The following is a 17170-nucleotide window of genomic DNA, read 5'->3' on the forward strand; positions in this document are numbered from 1 at the left end:
AGCAAGAGAACAAATACTCTGAGGTTCCAGAGGGGCCGCCTGCCCTGCACCACGGACTCATTTCATGGAGTTGCTGGAATAAAATTCAGGCTGCCAACACTACCGGGGACCATCAGTGCATGGTTCGGTAAACAATGGAGATTGTTTATCCAAGGAAACTATCTACCTGAGTAACTGCTCGCAGAAAGAGAGGAGAATGTTTGCTTTCTTACTTTGGTGGAAGCTTTGAAAAGTGTTTTGAGTATGTCCCCATCGATGGGGAAATCATGAAAGCTGCTGTTTCAGACACAAATGCTCTGTGTAAAATAATCCATTTGTGGAACTCCCAGTGAGATTCCAGAAGTTTCTGCACAAGTGAAAAACTTCATTTTTAACTGGACAGGAAATGCTTAACTACAAACAGTCCAGCTTCAGATGGAGATGAGTTTTTTTTTTTTTTTAAAATTTTTGAGATAGGGTCTCAACTCTGCAGGCTCTTTTAGTTTTATTTATTTATTTAGATATAGGGTCTCACTAGGTAGCCCAGGTTGGCCAGAAACTCACTATGTAGCCCAGGCTTGCCTAGAACTTGTAATGATTCTCCTGCCTAAGTTTCCCAAGTGAGGGCATTATGAGTGCCTGTCAAATGGGAATGTAAATTGTGATAGGGCATCCTAGTTTTTTGGTCCCTCATACACAACACAGTCCTCACAGCGAGTCCGTGAGGTAGAGGGCAGCACCTCTCCCCAGCCCTCAGAAGTTGGAACACACTGAATACTCCCATGGGGCTATCACTGGAAACCCCTGTTAAAATGTTGTGATTGTGTGGAGGTAGCCGATGCTGCAGGTGCCCAAGGCTCTGGAAACACATTCCTCACATGCTCCTGGGTCATGGTGGGGGGTATGATAATGGACACCCCAGCTTACTGTGTAGTGTGTGGACCACTTTAGATCAAACAAAGCACAAAATCCCAAATAAAGCTAGCATCCCAATCTATACTAACGTGATTAAGGCCAACATGAAGTTTTCATTTAATTTCAGTGGGAGCAAGGAGTGTGTTTTACCAGTTGAATTAAACTTTCTATCAATAGACAATAGACTTCAAACTTTTCAGACACTATTAATCATTATTCTCCATCACAACAATGAACTTGGCATTGCTACAATCTTTTCCAACAGTCTCTTCGAGTCTATATCAAAACGACTTTCAAGACTCCATCAAGAGTAATTTATATCAGAAGAAAATGTGACTGTGAATTGTATGAATGCTGTGCTGGGACTATAATCATGGCTGTAATGCTTTGTACCACTAGCAAAAAAATGTTTTTTTTTTTTCTTCCAAGTGGTTCCAATGAAGGCATAACATGAGCTTTTAGATAATCTTCAAGATAAAATAACATTCAGTTCACAAATGTGCAAAGCCAAGGTGATTTTCACCCAAGAACTATTAATGCTGCCACATAACCATATTCTGGACATTGCTTTAAAAAGAAAAGTCAAGCTGTCAAACATTGTGTTATCCGTATAAAAGCAGGAAAAAGCATCGTTACAGACTCCTATAGCCTGGTCAGGAACATGCCTTTGTGCTATTAGCCCTAAACGGCCATTCCTCTGCCAGCTCATGTTGATGGAGTTGTTCTTTTCTCATGCATGGGCAGGTCAGATTGGAACTGTCATCGGAGAGGTCAGCAGGAGTGGACACTGGAGTTTCCGAGGTCCCTTTTCCACACAGGTCATCTGCAAGTGGATGTCGGGGAGGTTTCTGCTATACTCCAGCCAGCAAGCTTCATTTGGACCTGGAGTTCTGACTCTACGAACTTGACAAGCCACACATCCTGTCTGCCATTATCTGCTTGCATTGTGAAGTAATTCATTTCAGGTTGAAATCAAATTGTTTTAAGCAGAGTGAGAGTGTTTTTATTGGTGTCCTTCCAGCCAGCCTTCCCTCTTAAGTGCCATCGTATTTCAAACAAGCCAGCATCCTCAGGAGAGAACAAAGCTGCACATGCCCATTCTATGCTAGTTATTTGTTCTTAGAGCCTTGATGGGGTGTGAGCATGCTGCTCTGCAGCTGGAGAAGCAGACTGCCTAGTGGATGAAAGGTCAAGAGACCTGCGCTGAGGGGAGAGAAAAGCCAATGGTTTTTAGTGTTTGCTACAAAGCTACCATTTAAAGTTAACGAAGATGATGTTTAGCTGCAAAACATGCAGTAGATATTCCAAAATCTCTAAAAGCACAAGTCTGAATCACCAGGAATGCACTCCAATGGTTCCGACTGCATATTAATTATTTGGGAGCTTTGGCATCTCTATGAACTTTAGTATTACCCCCTTTAACACACACACACACACACACACACACACACACACACACACACACACACGAAGTTCAAAGGAAACAAATATCAGTGCTCACGATTTGCTGAGTTTAATTTTGGACTCTTCCATAGTAACAGAAGATGAGTAACCATGGTCTCCTCTAACGTCATCAATGACAGCAACAAGGAAGCCACAGTCAGGTGACGTAGGTAAGCATTGTTTCCTTTCTTTTTATGGGCGTATATTTACTGAAAGAGTACTGAGTTCCTAAGGTAAGGACATTTTCATCCAAACCATATTTCCCACATGTTCCCTTGCTGCCCTCTTGGGTAAGCACTTTTATCACAGTTCACTTAGAAATAGTTTAGACAACTGACCTAAGGCATTAAGAAATTGGGGCTGTCGTTTGTCTTTATAGGAAATTTTGATTGTGTCCAAATAATAAGGTAACTTAACACATCGTGAGCAAGGACACCATCTAAGATGCCTTTGGGCACTGGGGGCTATAGAAAGCCAGGAAATCAATTGTTACAGGAATCTATTTTCACCAATATTATCTTCCTGGGTGGGTTTCCCAGAGCAGGGCCTCTGCTCACCACATGCAGCTAGTTCAGAGCAGCCTGTACTTAAACAACCCTCTCGCCTGAGCAAAACCACACTCCTGCCAAAAGCAGCGTGGTCAACCCAACGGTGAGCAGAGTATGAGCTTCACTGTGTCTCATTTAGAACTTCTGCCCCCGCCCCCCATATGAATGGGGAGAATTTTCTCCTCAATGAAAGGTCTAAGCTGGGGGGCGGGGGATCGGGAGGTGAGGATGAAGGAAGGGCAGAGACCTTAGTTTACAGACAAGTATTCAAAATGATACTACAGCTTTATGTTTAGAAAACAAAGCAGTCAAGTGTGCGTATTCACAAGGCTGTGAGTGGGCTGGAAGAGTGCCTGGGTACTCACAGTAGCTACTCACAAACCTAGGCAGATCTCCTTAAAATCGCTTTTGAGTCAAACCACACAAATCTCTATGCCACCATAAATCCACTGTTAAAAAGCCTGGGAGTGAGCAGGGTGGGGGGCACAGAGCAGGTGAAGAGAGTGGGCACGTGGGGGGCACAGAGCAGGTGAAGAGGAGAGTGGGCAGGTGGGGGGCACAGAGCAGGTGAAGAGGAGAGTGGGCAGGGTGGGGGGCACAGAGCAGGTGGAGAGAGTGGGCAGGTGGGGGGCACAGAGCAGGTGGAGAGGAGAGTGGGCAGGGTGGGGGGCACAGAGCAGGTGGAGAGGAGAATGGGCAGGTGGGGGGCACAGAGCAGGTGAAGAGGAGAATGGGCAGGGCTAGGGTCCAAAGAGAAGGCGCTTCCTATTGACCAGACTGCTCTTCAGTTGGGCCTCTCCCAAGCTCTTTTCCATTTTAAAGCTCCCGGCAGATGCTAGCTAGGCTAGGCATATTTCCTTGGACTCGGCAGCCATCTTGGTCTCTTCCAACACCTCCTCTGGCTGATCTTTGGAAAACATGATAGAAAGCAACCTTGAGGAGGAGGAGGAGGAAGCAATATTCTGTCCCTGGGAACAGAGGCAGAGGCAAGCTCTCAGATTGGTCAGGATCCTGGCTGAAGGCCTCCTGTAGACTCTGGGCTAAATGAGAGTACTTTCCAGGTTTTGATCTTTGTGTGTGTGTAACTGTATGTTTGCATTCATGCATGCACATGCATCTGTCTGTGCAGGTACCTGTGCAAGTTTGTGCTTATGCACATACGTGGACACCCACATGCATTTTGCCCAGCCAACACTCCTCTTTTTGAGACAAGTTCTCTTTTCAGTAACAATTAAACCAGATCTCCCTAAGGGTCTGCCTGTTTCTGAGACCCCACTACTAGGATTACAAGTTCATGACCTTGCCCAAGTTTGTGCACATAAATCTAGGTGCCCAAGAGGTCAAAAGAGGGTGTTGGAACCCTTGAAGCTGGAGTTAAGAGCACCTGTGAGTTATCTGATGCATGGTGGGACCAAGTGTGGTACATGCTCTTAATGCCATTGGAAGCCATCTCGCTTGTCCCAACACCCAACTTCTTAAGCAGCTTTGGGACTAGAGCTCAGGTCCTCTCGCTTGCCTTGCGAGGCAAGTACTTCATCAACTGAGCCCTCCCTTCAGACCTTCGGTGGATTTGGAGGGAAGGGGGCTTCTGGCAGAGCACAGGGATTGGAAGCTCGCTAGAGCAGGGGAGGGCTTAGTCCTACCTGTCCCAGAGCTGGGGGAATGAGCTGGTGGCGGGGGTCAAGGGAGGAGGGAGTTGGGAGGAAGAGGGTCTCCAGTGCAAATTCAGTCTTGACAACTTAGTGAGCCCTGGAGAGCCTGGGGTCACAGCCCAATGGCAAAACACTTTAGCCTTAGCATGAGCAAAGGCCCAGTCCTGGGGAATGTTAACACAAAACACATCCAAGGGCTCAGACCCTCAGGGAGGGCTGGCATCCTGCTGTTCCATCTCTCACAGTACAGCCTTCCATTCTCAGAAAAAGGAGGATTCGGAGAGCAAGTGGGGGAAAGGTCAGTGAGAATCTCAAGAGGGAAAGAGAGAATGATGTGTTCTGAATGTGAAATTCAACCACACAAGTTTCATGACCGTCTTTGGTGGGGAGGGGCCTTGAAAGATTCTAACAAGGAGTGCTCTTTGTTGGATGATCTTGGAAAGGTCAACATGATAAAAATAATAATAGTTTACAGCAGTGGCAGATGAGCAGAGTGGTGTTGACCTGTAATCTCAACACATGAGGCAGGAGAATTACAGGTTTGATCATATTCTAAAATACACGCTTTTAAAGGCAGATTTAAAATCTTACACAATCAGTGTTTAAAACAGACTTGCATACCTGCACACTTACAGACATGTAGTTATAATTTTTAATTTAAGAAATTAGGTGAAACTAAAGTTAATTGTATACAGCTGGAAACCACTGCTCAGCACCCAGTGGCCTAAATTCCTTGGAAAATTATGCAAAGCATTAGGAATTAGAGGGATGAATTATTTTTTATTAAGAAATTTTTTATTCATTTTATGTATCAATCACAGATCTCTCTCTTCCCTCCTCCCACCCTTCCAGCCTTCTCCCTGCTAACTCTCCCCCCATTCTCTCCTACAAGAAGGCAAGGCCTCCAACTGGGAGTCCACAGAGCCTGGTACATTCAGTAGAGGCAGGTCCAAGCCCCTCCCTCTGCCTCAAGGCTGTGTGAGGTGTCCCACAATAGGTAGTGGGCTCCAAAAAGCCAGCTCATGCACCAGGGATGGGTCCTGATCCTACTGCCATGGGGCCTCGCAAGTAGATCAAACTACACAACTGTCTTGCTTATGCAGAGGGCCTAGTCCAGTCCTGTGGAGGTTCCACAGCTGTTGGTCCACAGTTCATGAGTTCTCACTAGTTTGGTTTGGTTGTCTCTGTGGGTTTCCGCATCATGCTCTTGATGCCCCTTGCCCATAGAATCCCTCTTCTCTCTCTTAGACTGGACTCCTGGAGCTCGGCCTGATGCTTGGCTGTGGATCTCTGCATCTGCTTCCACCAGTTACCAGATGAAGGCTCTGGGATGACAGTTAGGGTAGTCACTGATCTGATTACTGGAGTAAGCCAGTTCAGGCACCCTCTCCACTACTGCTAGTAGTCTAAGCTGGGGTCATCCTTGTGGATTCCTGGGAATGAGGGATGAATTATTTAAAAGAACTCCCTGGAACTGCAGACAGGCAGCTCAGGCCCAGGGCAGTGTGTCCCTTTGCCCATCTGTTGATACGGGTCTCTGGGCAGGTTACCGAGCAGACTATCCCACAGGCCTGAAGATGGGGACTGCCCTAACTGGAGATTCTACGATCAGTTAAGCCATGAGCTCACTCTTGGGATGCAGCAAGTGCGTTTTACAAGTAAAAGTAGAGCCAGGTGGACTCTGGCGTGTTCTCAGTTTCTGAAGCATTTACAATACAAGACTTGCTTTGGTACTTCTACAGACTCTGAAAAACAAAACAAAACAAAACAAAAAAACAAAACAAAACAAAACAAACCATCCTCAAAATGACTCAGGGCCATTGGTCCCTCCTTGCCTTGTCTGTGGGTAAGCATTGGCATTGAGGCTCTGTTTAGACATCATCAAGGCCTCATCTGAAAGATGCTCTGCTTCACCACAGATTTAGAACCATGGTTCTGTTGCTTCGAATGTCAGGCAGGGTTAGAAACCTCCAAATTCTAGAGGCACAAGATGTGTTTCTGAACAAACATACCTGGCTTGAAAAGATGCATAAAAACTAAGAGCTGGATCCACAAATATGTCAGGTAGGAGGAGAGAACTGGCCTGGCTGCCCCATGATCACCCCAGCTGGGCTGCCTCTGGGCCCCCAGGCTTTTGTTCATCTCTAAGGATGTCAACAGCTCTGTTTAGCTCTCCCTTTATAGGTGGAAGGGCTTCAGAACTGCCCCAGCACTACACACCTCATGGCAGATGCTCTCTAAATGATCCCATGGCAGGGGCAACAGCCACCACACAGCTACCTCTGTCTTATTAACACCCAAAGAGAATGAGATGTCAGAAAGTACAGCAAGAATTGATTGGACAGATGTTCTAATTAATGTTTCCCTATGGACTAGAACATGACAGAGTTGGGAGATGGCTCAGTGGGTCAAAAGTTTACCCTGCAAGCTTGAGGACCTGTGGCCAATCCTCTGGAGTCCACTGGGGAGGCAGACCAGAGGATCCCCGGGGCTCACTGGCCCGCTAGTCTACATAAATCAGCAACCCCCAGGCTCAGTGAGAGATCCTGTCTCACAACCTGGATCAAATCAAGTAAGGTGATAACATGAAGACTGACTGAGGAAGATACCTGCTGTCAACACACACACACACACACACACACACACACACACTCACTCCACATCACTTCTCCTTCTTGCATATCACTAACTTAGCTTTTCACTCCTTCAAAGCAATTATGAGAATCTTAACTCTTTTTAAAATTTACGAAACCAAATCATAAACACAAGCATACTGTGTTTTCACTAGGATTTTTCTCTAGTTGCCCAAATAATGGTCCCAGGTTAATTTTGAAACTCCATTCTATCTGTCTGAAAGTGCTCAGACTTAGCAGTGAGATCTTAGATGATGAAGATTCCTCAAGTCATTCTATGCTGAAATGTTGAGGCTCCCATTAAAAAACACCCGCATTTAAAGCAATCAGGAGGGGTGGTGGGAAGAGCAGGCACAGAATCGACATTCGGTTCGCTTCACCTAGGGGTGAAGAATTTTATTTCCAGTAAAAAGTTTTATAAGCTGAGAATATATTGCATAATTGGCCACAGAGTTAACAGTAGAGTGTGACATTGCATTAAATTCCATAATTCTCTAAAATTCAGATTTTCAAGTTTTAGAACCCTGTAGGATTCACGGTGGATGAGACTGGGCAGCTCCACGTGGCATTGACTGCTGGCAGCTTGGATGACTCAGCCAGGTCTGGTGTACTTTACCTTTGTTGTATGAGCTTTTCTCTAGAGACAACTGTTGGGGATTCAACAAAATGAGCAACTTCTTTATTTTCAAATGACTAGATCTTTATAATGACCAGTTTGGCCAATTTATTATTTCATGGGAAAATTCAACATGTAAAATGTCTAAAAGAAGTGGATCAAATTACTTGATTGTTTTTAGGAGACATTTACAAATTCAGCTCAACTAGTTTTCTGAGAGAAAACATCCTGGGAAGTACCAATAACCAGCCCTCCCTCTCCCGCCCACACCCCACAAGCTGAGAGAAAATTACTAAAACTATTCTACAAATTCATCTGCTTTTGAGTGCATGGAAAATAGAGTAACTTATCATGCTAACATAAAGAATATATACTATATTCAAAAGGCTAGATATCAAAATAAGACAATCATGGTTAGATGCGACCTAACTATGTTTTATAAGATGCAGCTACATATTCTGTGGTCATTTCTGTGACATATTACACTCAGTCCTCATCAAATTAAGCTATGTATACATGGAATTTGAAATAAATATTCAATATTGCAATAGGGTCATATTCTGCTACTATACAACCATGGCATGCAAGTAACTAGGCATTAATTGTAAAGTGTCATCACCCTCCAGAATTCCAAAGAACATGAAAAGTATGTATACAGTACAGAACACCGGTTTGATGTAATGACTCTGATATTAAAGAAAACTACAGAGTATGCAGCAGCTTTGGGTATCTTGGTCATGGTTCTCATCTCTCCCGTGGTCACCCTGAAGTCAACCACGGCCACTCCAGACTGAATTTCAGTGAACTTCGGTCGGTATCAGCACACAATGACCGTCCCACATGAGAGCTGTCCTTCTGTCTTTCCTTTCTACTGTTAGTCGGGGTTTTGTGTCATTAGGGTGTTTTGGATGTGGCCAGCAATGGATTTGGTTTCGGACTGTGGATATCCTCCCCGCACGGTGTGATTGCCTTGGGGATGGGACATTTGCTGAGGCTTGCTGGCCGGCTCCTGTGTGCTCACATTCGACAGGAAGGCGGTGGTAGCAGGGAGCTTGCAAAGTGTTACCTTTAAGACATGTTCTGTAACACTTGTAGAAGGTCACTGAGATCCAGGGAACAGAAGGCCACTGGAAGAAAATGACCCACTCTGGTGAACACTCTGAGGGACACTCTGGCCTGGTACCGCACCGTGATTCCCAAGCAACCAAAGCATCACCATTTGGACCAGAGACTCTGCTATCCAATGGCTGTTCTGGCTGTCTTCTGGTTGTTGAACTGGAGACTGTTTGTGGAAGGAAGGGACCTGATTGCCAGGCAGTCTTTCCTGTGCTCTGTCATTTCAAGAACATTCCCCACACTCAAAATTCTAACAGACCTCCTGCCACACACCATCCAGACCAACTCTCTGGTCTGGGTTCCCATTAGTTGAAAATTGTTACATTCTCAAATCGACTCTGGATACTATGTGGTCATGTGGAGCATTTAAACACATGACCTTCAGGTTATTAAATAAAAGCCTTGCTTTCATATTTATAATGAGACAAAACAGCAGTTACAGCTTCCATGATCTGTTCACTTCCCACTCATATGCAAATGACCTACGTTTGCTAATGAGGCAAAAACTGTCCATTTCTCACCATTCAGGCATTATAAAATGTCTTTCTTTAAAGTCCTGGGATATAAACAGTTGGTTTATATGAATTACATATTTCCATCTGCATTAAGAAACAATATACATCTTTTTCCATAGTAAGTTACATTGTTCTAAGCCTGAGAGCCAAAAAACTGACTTTATCACTTGCGACCATCAATACTGTTACTTTTAAAAAACTCACTGGCATTCTTTGGCCACTTGGGACATTGCCCACTTAGAGGGAACTGTACTTGGGCCCTGGATCCTAGGACATTAACCTCTGTAAAACCCAAGGCCACAGAAGAGCTTTAACGGAAGCCATTTGTGAAGGAAACCAGCACACAGCACAGAAGTGGTTTCCACTCAGACACAAGTTCCTTGACGCGTGGAGAGGTGTTTCCGGTTGCGGACTCCGGAAGTCTTGTCTTTGTTGTCAGAAGGCTTCTGCTGTGAGATGTCTACCAGGGCACTGGCGATAGCAAGGCCTGGAAAGAAAGGAGGCAGGCATTTAGAAGGTCACACAGACATCTGAGATGGACAGAGGTGGCTCTGGATAATGCTAACACATTCAGCCACGAAGTGCTCAGGATCTGATTGATTATCTAGCAGTGTGAACGGCACACACGAGATGAACAAGAAGCTAACTGACCATAATATTGGGCAACCGAATCAGAGCTCCAGGAATGTGGCGGTCAGCTGTGGACACTGCTTCTCTTTCCTGTGTTTGAATATAGTTTGTTCTGGATGGACTGGGAATTTCCAAGGTTACTATTTTGTTTTTTGCTTCCATAAACAAAACTCATTAGATATGTCTTTTAAAAGAAGCTTGGAGCACTGAACATTGATGCAAGGTTATCACTTGAGGTGGCTTCCATCGGCAGGCCAATGGCTTTCCACTGTTACACACCACGGAGCTGCCAACGGCTATCCAGATAGTTTTGTTCCCCTGAAAATCCTCTATTCAACACCAATTTATCTTCCTCCCTCCCTAGCAAGCATGCCTCTTTTGTTTCTGTAGCGTTCTATAATTTTTGAGTAAAACAAATAATAGTCTAAAATTCTCATTCTTCATCAAAGGGCCAGAATACTTGGCCTTGCTTCAGACCTGACTGAAGAACGCCGAGGTCGTGGAGAATTGACTTTGAAGTGAGTTGACCCAGTCCTTACATCCTCATGGGCATCTTCACACACTGCTTCTCAAGGAAGATCTTTATTTTGGATATTATCCCACACAAGATGCTACTGCATCCTTTCATTCTCATGGGTCAATTTATTCTAAATAAGCTTCAAATATGATGATTTGGCAAGAACAGAACTCAGGGCTTTCTAAACAGAAAGAAATGACAATAAAGAACCATGGAACAAAGGAAGACCTGTAGAAGAAGGTCACCTGACCTTAGAAGGCCCTAACCAGAGGCCACTGGGTTCCCTCAAAGTAGATTTTGGTCACCTTTGACCCACCTGAGTGAAAGTTGGCCAGCGGAAGAAGTTGAACTGGAGAAGGTGCGTGAGCTTTTCCGCACAGGGAGCAGGGTGGGAGGAGGGATGTGGTGAGCTCATGACTAGACATGTTCTGTCTGGAAGGGAAATACACTCAAGGACATCTAGAGACAGTGGGCAATGGTGGAGGAGCCGCTTCGGCTAGACAGAGAAGGGATTACAGTTGCAGCCACGTGCTGCCAAAGTACCCGTCAGAATGCTAGCATCACCCTGAAATGTTTAGGGATAATACAGGCTCAAACTGGAAACAGGCTTGTTCTTGCTCTTTGACAGGCACATGTGAACTCTGGAAGTGCTGCAGAGTTGGAGGGTTTACTCATAGTCAAGACGTTATTTCTTCACTTCATGGATGTGAAAGATTTAATTGAAAAAAGCCACGGCCTTTGGTTATGCTAACTGAAAGTTCAGATGGAGGAGACCTCAAGTTTCCTCGGGTCTCCTGGCATACTTCTGTCATGATTTACAGCTTCCCCATCCTTTGCTCCTGGCACCAACTCATCCAGAGACAGGCAAATACAAGGAGTAATATACAACTCCTTTACTGTAGGCAGAGATGACTTACACTAATTTTGATAATTACTACATCCAAATAGGAGATCATGCCAGAGCTCTGAAAAATACTTTTTCATTTACATAGGGCTCCAAATGTTGTTCCCCTTACTGTGGATGTGACATCAGGAGTCAGTCAAAAGCTTCAGATGCCAAAACGGGACATTCTGCCACTTCTCCACTGCCATGGCGTCTTTGTATTTGGGAGTATATGAAGTCCAAAGCCTATTAAAGTACTGTTTGTCACAAGACTCCCAGTTTACCCCAGGATTCTGAAGCATCAGAACACATTGAGCTGAAAATTCATAAACCATATTTTAATTAATATACAAATAAAATAGAAAATCATGCTTACTTTTAACTTGGTGGTTTTGTGCTATTCTATGAAAATGAACAATGAATCCTGTTTAGACTCTAAACTCTAAACAGCACTAAGCATGCTGGGAACCTTGGAAATCCTTAGAAAGTGGTATTTAAGTGCCATCTACCCTGTGTTATAGAGGACACTCAGGGTCACTTTGCCTTGTGCATAGGTTAGATGATATTTTCATTCAGAGTTAAGCTTGATTCCCTTACCAGATCTCATGGTTTGTGACCCACCAGGAGTTCAGATTCTCGTAATTATGAACAGCACAAAGGTCATAATTGTCTGTGTTTGTGTACCTTGAATGTCAAATGTAAGGATTTTGTTTCTGATTTTGAATTTCTTCCTGTTTGATATATGGTAAACTTTATAATCACCAGAACAACCCAGAAGTTGCCAAGTCTTCATCCTACCTGCCTACAAGGGTAAGGAACTGAATGAAACAGGCCCTGTCTCCCCACACTGTGTAGGGACACAAGGATGTGGGAGGCCTAGGTGTTGGCATACTTTGTTAGTCTGCTTTCTCTTTCATCAAATGACAAAAGGTCAATTTAGTAGCTTTTAAAGGAGGAATGTTATCTTCCTCCATTCCTCTAATAAGTTGCATGTGAGGAACAGACTGGACATACAGACGATATTCAGACCCTAAATAAGAGCTCCGACCTGTCACCAGCTGCCTGTTCAGAAAACCAGTCTATGAGCTGCAAGGGCAGTCCAGGATGCCATTGAGCAACAAGTCACACTGGCAGGAATGCAGACCACTCATGAATGTGGTGGGTGATATATTGTGTCCCCCAATATATTGTGTGCCCATGAAAGCTTATCTGAGGGTCAGAGGAAAAAGCCAGCCACTATAGTAAACATAGAGGTCAGGCACATGCTAGCATTCAGGAGGCAGAGATCCATCTGGGGAACAGAGCTAGGCATGGTGACACATGCCTTTAATCCCAGCATTAACCATAGAGGTCTGGAGGTCTGTACAGACAGACAGAAAGTAATGTAGCTGGGCAGAGAGAGGAAGTGAGAGGCAGAACAGAAAGGCATATAGGCGTGGGTGACAGGAAGTAGGTCTCTTTGGCTGAGGATCTCCAAGAGGTAAGAACATGGCTGGCTTCTTTCTGCTTTTCTGATCTCTCAGTTTTTTACCCCAATATCTGGCTCCAGGTTTTTATTAATAAGACCGTTTTGCTATTCATGTTACACATGAGGGTTCAGTAAGGACCATCTTCCTGAACAATTAGGGCTTAATGAATAATCAGGCAGCCTACCTAATCTGAACCTTCAGTTCCAGTGTGGGACAACTGGAAACAGGGAATGTTCACCCTAACCAACTGTGCAGAACACCACTTCTAGTTAGCCGATCTACAGCTCCCGTAACCAACACTCTCCAATCTAGACATAATGGCATCCCCTTGTCCTCTGAGAGCCTCCCCACTCTGTAGCCTGATGGCAAGTCTTCCACTGAAGGTGGCTGACTCCCTTCCAATGCACGCTCTTGAAATAAACACCTTTCACTGGTTTTCATGTAGATTGTGGTTTCATTTCCTCATTGGCAATGATGATGAGATAGATACAGATACAAGTAATCCCAGCTCTTTTCTGTATTTTAAAACAAGGTACACACCAACCACATAATCCAGAAACGGGTTCTCAGAGGTGCTCTACTGCACCCACTGTCTCCCACTCTGGAGTGCCCAGAGCTTCTCCCTGCCAGGGGCTTTCCTGGGATGACCCTCTGCCATGTACCACAGGAGGAAGTATGCCATCGGCTCCTGCGCAGTGTGGTGCGTGCTGATTGCCACTAGAGTTCCATTAAAATAAGGTCACTCCAGAGGATAATTTTTCAAAACGTCACACAAATCATCTGATGAAATCCACTTATTGTGTTCTCTAGGCCTCCGATAGTTCCTTGTTATCAAGGCAATACAATTAACTGTGGGAACAATTCATTATCTTAGACTGGCGGTCTAAAGGAATTTCATTTACCATGTCATGGTGACAGGCCAGCACTGCGGGCTGGTAGAATGTACATCAATATATACCCATAGACTCAATAATAATGCTAGGGTTTAAATATTTCCTGGAAGCCTTAGCTCTCTGGACTTTTGATTCTTAAATACCAGACACCGTGACACATTATTTAAATTCCAAGTCTAAACCATATAAGAAAGTCCACCTCCTGTTTCCCCATCTCCCAGCACTTCCGGGTATTTCAAACGTGCTACCCTGGGGTCACCCAGGTGGGCACAAGATGTGAAGGAAGCAGGTGGTTACATCAGAATTTCCCTCAGCAAATGGGCTGGATTCAGCAGTCACAGTGCTGGGTGCCAACAGTCACCAGAGCCATTTAGTAAGTAGGAGAACAATGCACAGAGACTAGATGTAGCTGGAACCTCAACTGTATTTGCTTCCTATAATTTGAGAACTTCACCTCTCTGTAAGCACTTGCAAACACGTCTGGAACAGAAAGGAACAGTTATAGCTTATAATCCAACACTTCACTGGCAAATACATCTTCTTCAAACACTAGCAACACATCAGGGGTTCAGTTATTGTTTGTAGACCCTGGTTTTCCCATGGAAGTGAGTCCTAACAGGAAGCTCTGGTAGTAACAATGCAATCGTAAAATGACTGACGCATGTTTCTTTGCAATTATGCAAGAACAATTAATAAGTACAGGAATAAATACTGCACATCAAATGCAACTGCTTTGGAAAGAATATCCCAACGTCATACATGGACACTGTGCTTACATTTTACATTTCAATAGAAACCTTGAAGAAGTCATTCATTTTGAAATGCTTTCCTCCCAAGTCTGTGTAAAAGCAAGCACCACTATATATTTTAATTTTCCAGGAAAACAGCTTCATTAGGCGTGAAAGGTTAATTGCAGGTTTAAGTGGAGTTCAGAGAATGGTGCAGGGTCTGTACTGAATTGCAGTCTGCTCCAGAAGACAGAATGAGTGCCATAAACTGTGTGCCCGCGGAAATGTTTTACTACCTCATTTACTGTCTGTCTTCTTTTACTGCTTGTATTTGTAGTTCTTCTAAACCTTTAATGGCTACAGTTTTATTTCACTGTAATCAGATTTAAATGGAAATACCATGCTGGGATGTTTGAATGTTTTCCTTCTGATTCTATATAGCTACATACTTGTGATCAGAGCCTTGGTAATCCTTCACATGATTAAGAAAGTGACTTTGGGAAACTTTGATGTCATACAGACTCTCACCATTGTGCAGCCGCCACTGAACATTCAGTGTGGCCCTGCTTGCCAATACTCAGCCATGGCTGGATGCATAATCAGAAAATACACATTTCCATTTTAATTTATCTGTTGGAAGGCTAACACAAGTGAAGTCATTATTAGGCAAAACTCCAAAGGTTACATTGTTGAATAAAAACTGAAATACTTCAAGTGTTCCAGACACTGGAATAACAAATGGATCAGTAATACTTGTCTGAGCCTTAAAGGAATGTTTCCCCTCACCTACTAAAACTCACTGACCACCACAGATGCCAGTGTCTAAATCTAAGTGATCTTTGTATTCTGTTTATTAAATGTCATTGGGCCTTTAACACATGAACATATTGTGTAATTTCATTTAAAGGCACAGTGTTTGAATTATAGAAAATATAACCATATAAATTCCATGGACATATGATCCAGCTTTCTATAACATTGTTGAGCATACCCTTTGACTTTGTATGATGTGATCCCTCATTGGCTGGAATGTGCTGTCTCAAATCATTATTTAAAGCGAATTCCCATGATGCTTAGCAGGTGGGGCTTCCTCCATTTCTCATCAGTTCTAATTTTAATTACACTGTAGGAAATTTTACTTGGTTCTTTTATATAATTTCTTTTTTTAGAGTTGTGACATGTAAAAACGCCAGTCTTCACCACACCAGCTTTCCAAGCTGGGAAGTAAATTTGGAACTCAACTGAGACTTCCCTTTTCCCAAGCCAACTGAAACCATTCTGTGCGGCGCTCTCGCAGTGGCGAGTAAAAGATTGTGAGTTTGTGGTACAGTTGAGCCTACCTAAGATTCTGTCTCAAAACAAACAAAACAAAAGTTCTTGATATAATAATCCTTCATTTTAAGACTAGTAATCCTTAATTTCAAAGTGTTTATCACTAGTTGAGAAACTGAAAAAAGACAATACTGTGACAATGGCCATATTTTGTTTTTTATTGTGTAGAGAAACTGTATCTTAATGTTTCTTAACTAAATAAAATTATGTATGTGAAAGTATTTTGTAAGCTGCAAGGTACTATTGCAGATTTCATCAGCAAACTACAAATGTCTCAAAAACTCCCAACTCCTAAACATCAAAAGGTTATCTGAAGAGCAAGTCACTTCACAGGAAGTATTCTTTGAATGCCTGCTGTCCACAGGAACTGCTCTTGCCCCTAAGTGACAAGTGAGATAGCAAGATGTAAGAGACCTGCAACCCTCAGAACTTATGCCACTGTTCATCAAGAACATGTTGTCTTTTGACCAAGCTATGGCGAAGAGTGTATACGAAGGACGTCTCTGAGTGCCCGCTACCTACAATTTCAAAACTGTTAGTTACCCGAATTAATGCCTCCTCCCTGAGGATGAGCTTTCGTGGAACCAGAGGTGCCCTGCAAGCTTCCCAAAGAGGGGACAGCCAAGTGCCCTGCACAGCTGTGACACATGTGATCATAACAACGACCAGCATGGCATGATGACCCTAAGGCTGCAGCAGGGGCAAGAATCCTGCCAGTAACCAACAGTTCTCTAATCAACAAGAGAGAATCCATGCCTGGCACTGGACACCTAGCCAGCTACCTGGGCTAGTCAAGTCATGGATCTTGGGGGGAACCTACAACCACCACTTTCCTAACACAGCACAATTCCTAAGAACATTCTAAATATTTGTCCTACACCCACAGACAAGTGCAGTCTCACCCCTCATCAAGGAAACTTTTTGCAACAGACAGGGACCATTACAGAAAACCACATCCAATCAAAGTGTGAAGTTGTGGAGTCAAGTCCCCATGGATACATCTACAACACACTGCAGCACCTGATACAGGGGACATTTTGGAAGAGGAGCAGCAGCAAGGTTGTAAAGGCCAGAGGATCAGGGGGTTTGCAGTGAGACTGTGTTCCTAGAAATTTCAGAAGCTCCACCCACAAAGTCTCAGCAACATGAGCTGAATGAGGACAACAGTAAACGAGCCCAAGTGGACTGGGGAAAGACCACAGGCTTCCACCCCACACAAAGAACTACAGGCAGCTAAGGACTACAAGAGTGGGAGAAACAGTCTTCCCTAGAGAAGAGCACAATACAAACACACATGCACA

General features: G+C 44.0%; 1 protein-coding gene across 1 annotated transcript in view; it reads right to left on the reverse strand.

Moving 5' to 3' along the window:
• Positions 1-7535: 7535 nt before the first annotated feature.
• Positions 7536-17170, reverse strand: part of Atrnl1 (attractin like 1) — a 590535-nt gene continuing 580900 nt past the window's right edge. Inside the window, exon 29 of the mRNA XM_028880975.1 lies at positions 7536-9904. Within this exon, the coding sequence (XP_028736808.1) occupies positions 9783-9904 (122 nt within the window). The 3' untranslated portion in view covers positions 7536-9782. The remainder of the gene's footprint in view (positions 9905-17170) is intronic.

The sequence above is a fragment of the Peromyscus leucopus genome, chromosome 1 (assembly GCF_004664715.2).
Source record: "Peromyscus leucopus breed LL Stock chromosome 1, UCI_PerLeu_2.1, whole genome shotgun sequence".
NCBI classification, from domain to species: Eukaryota; Metazoa; Chordata; class Mammalia; order Rodentia; family Cricetidae; genus Peromyscus; species Peromyscus leucopus.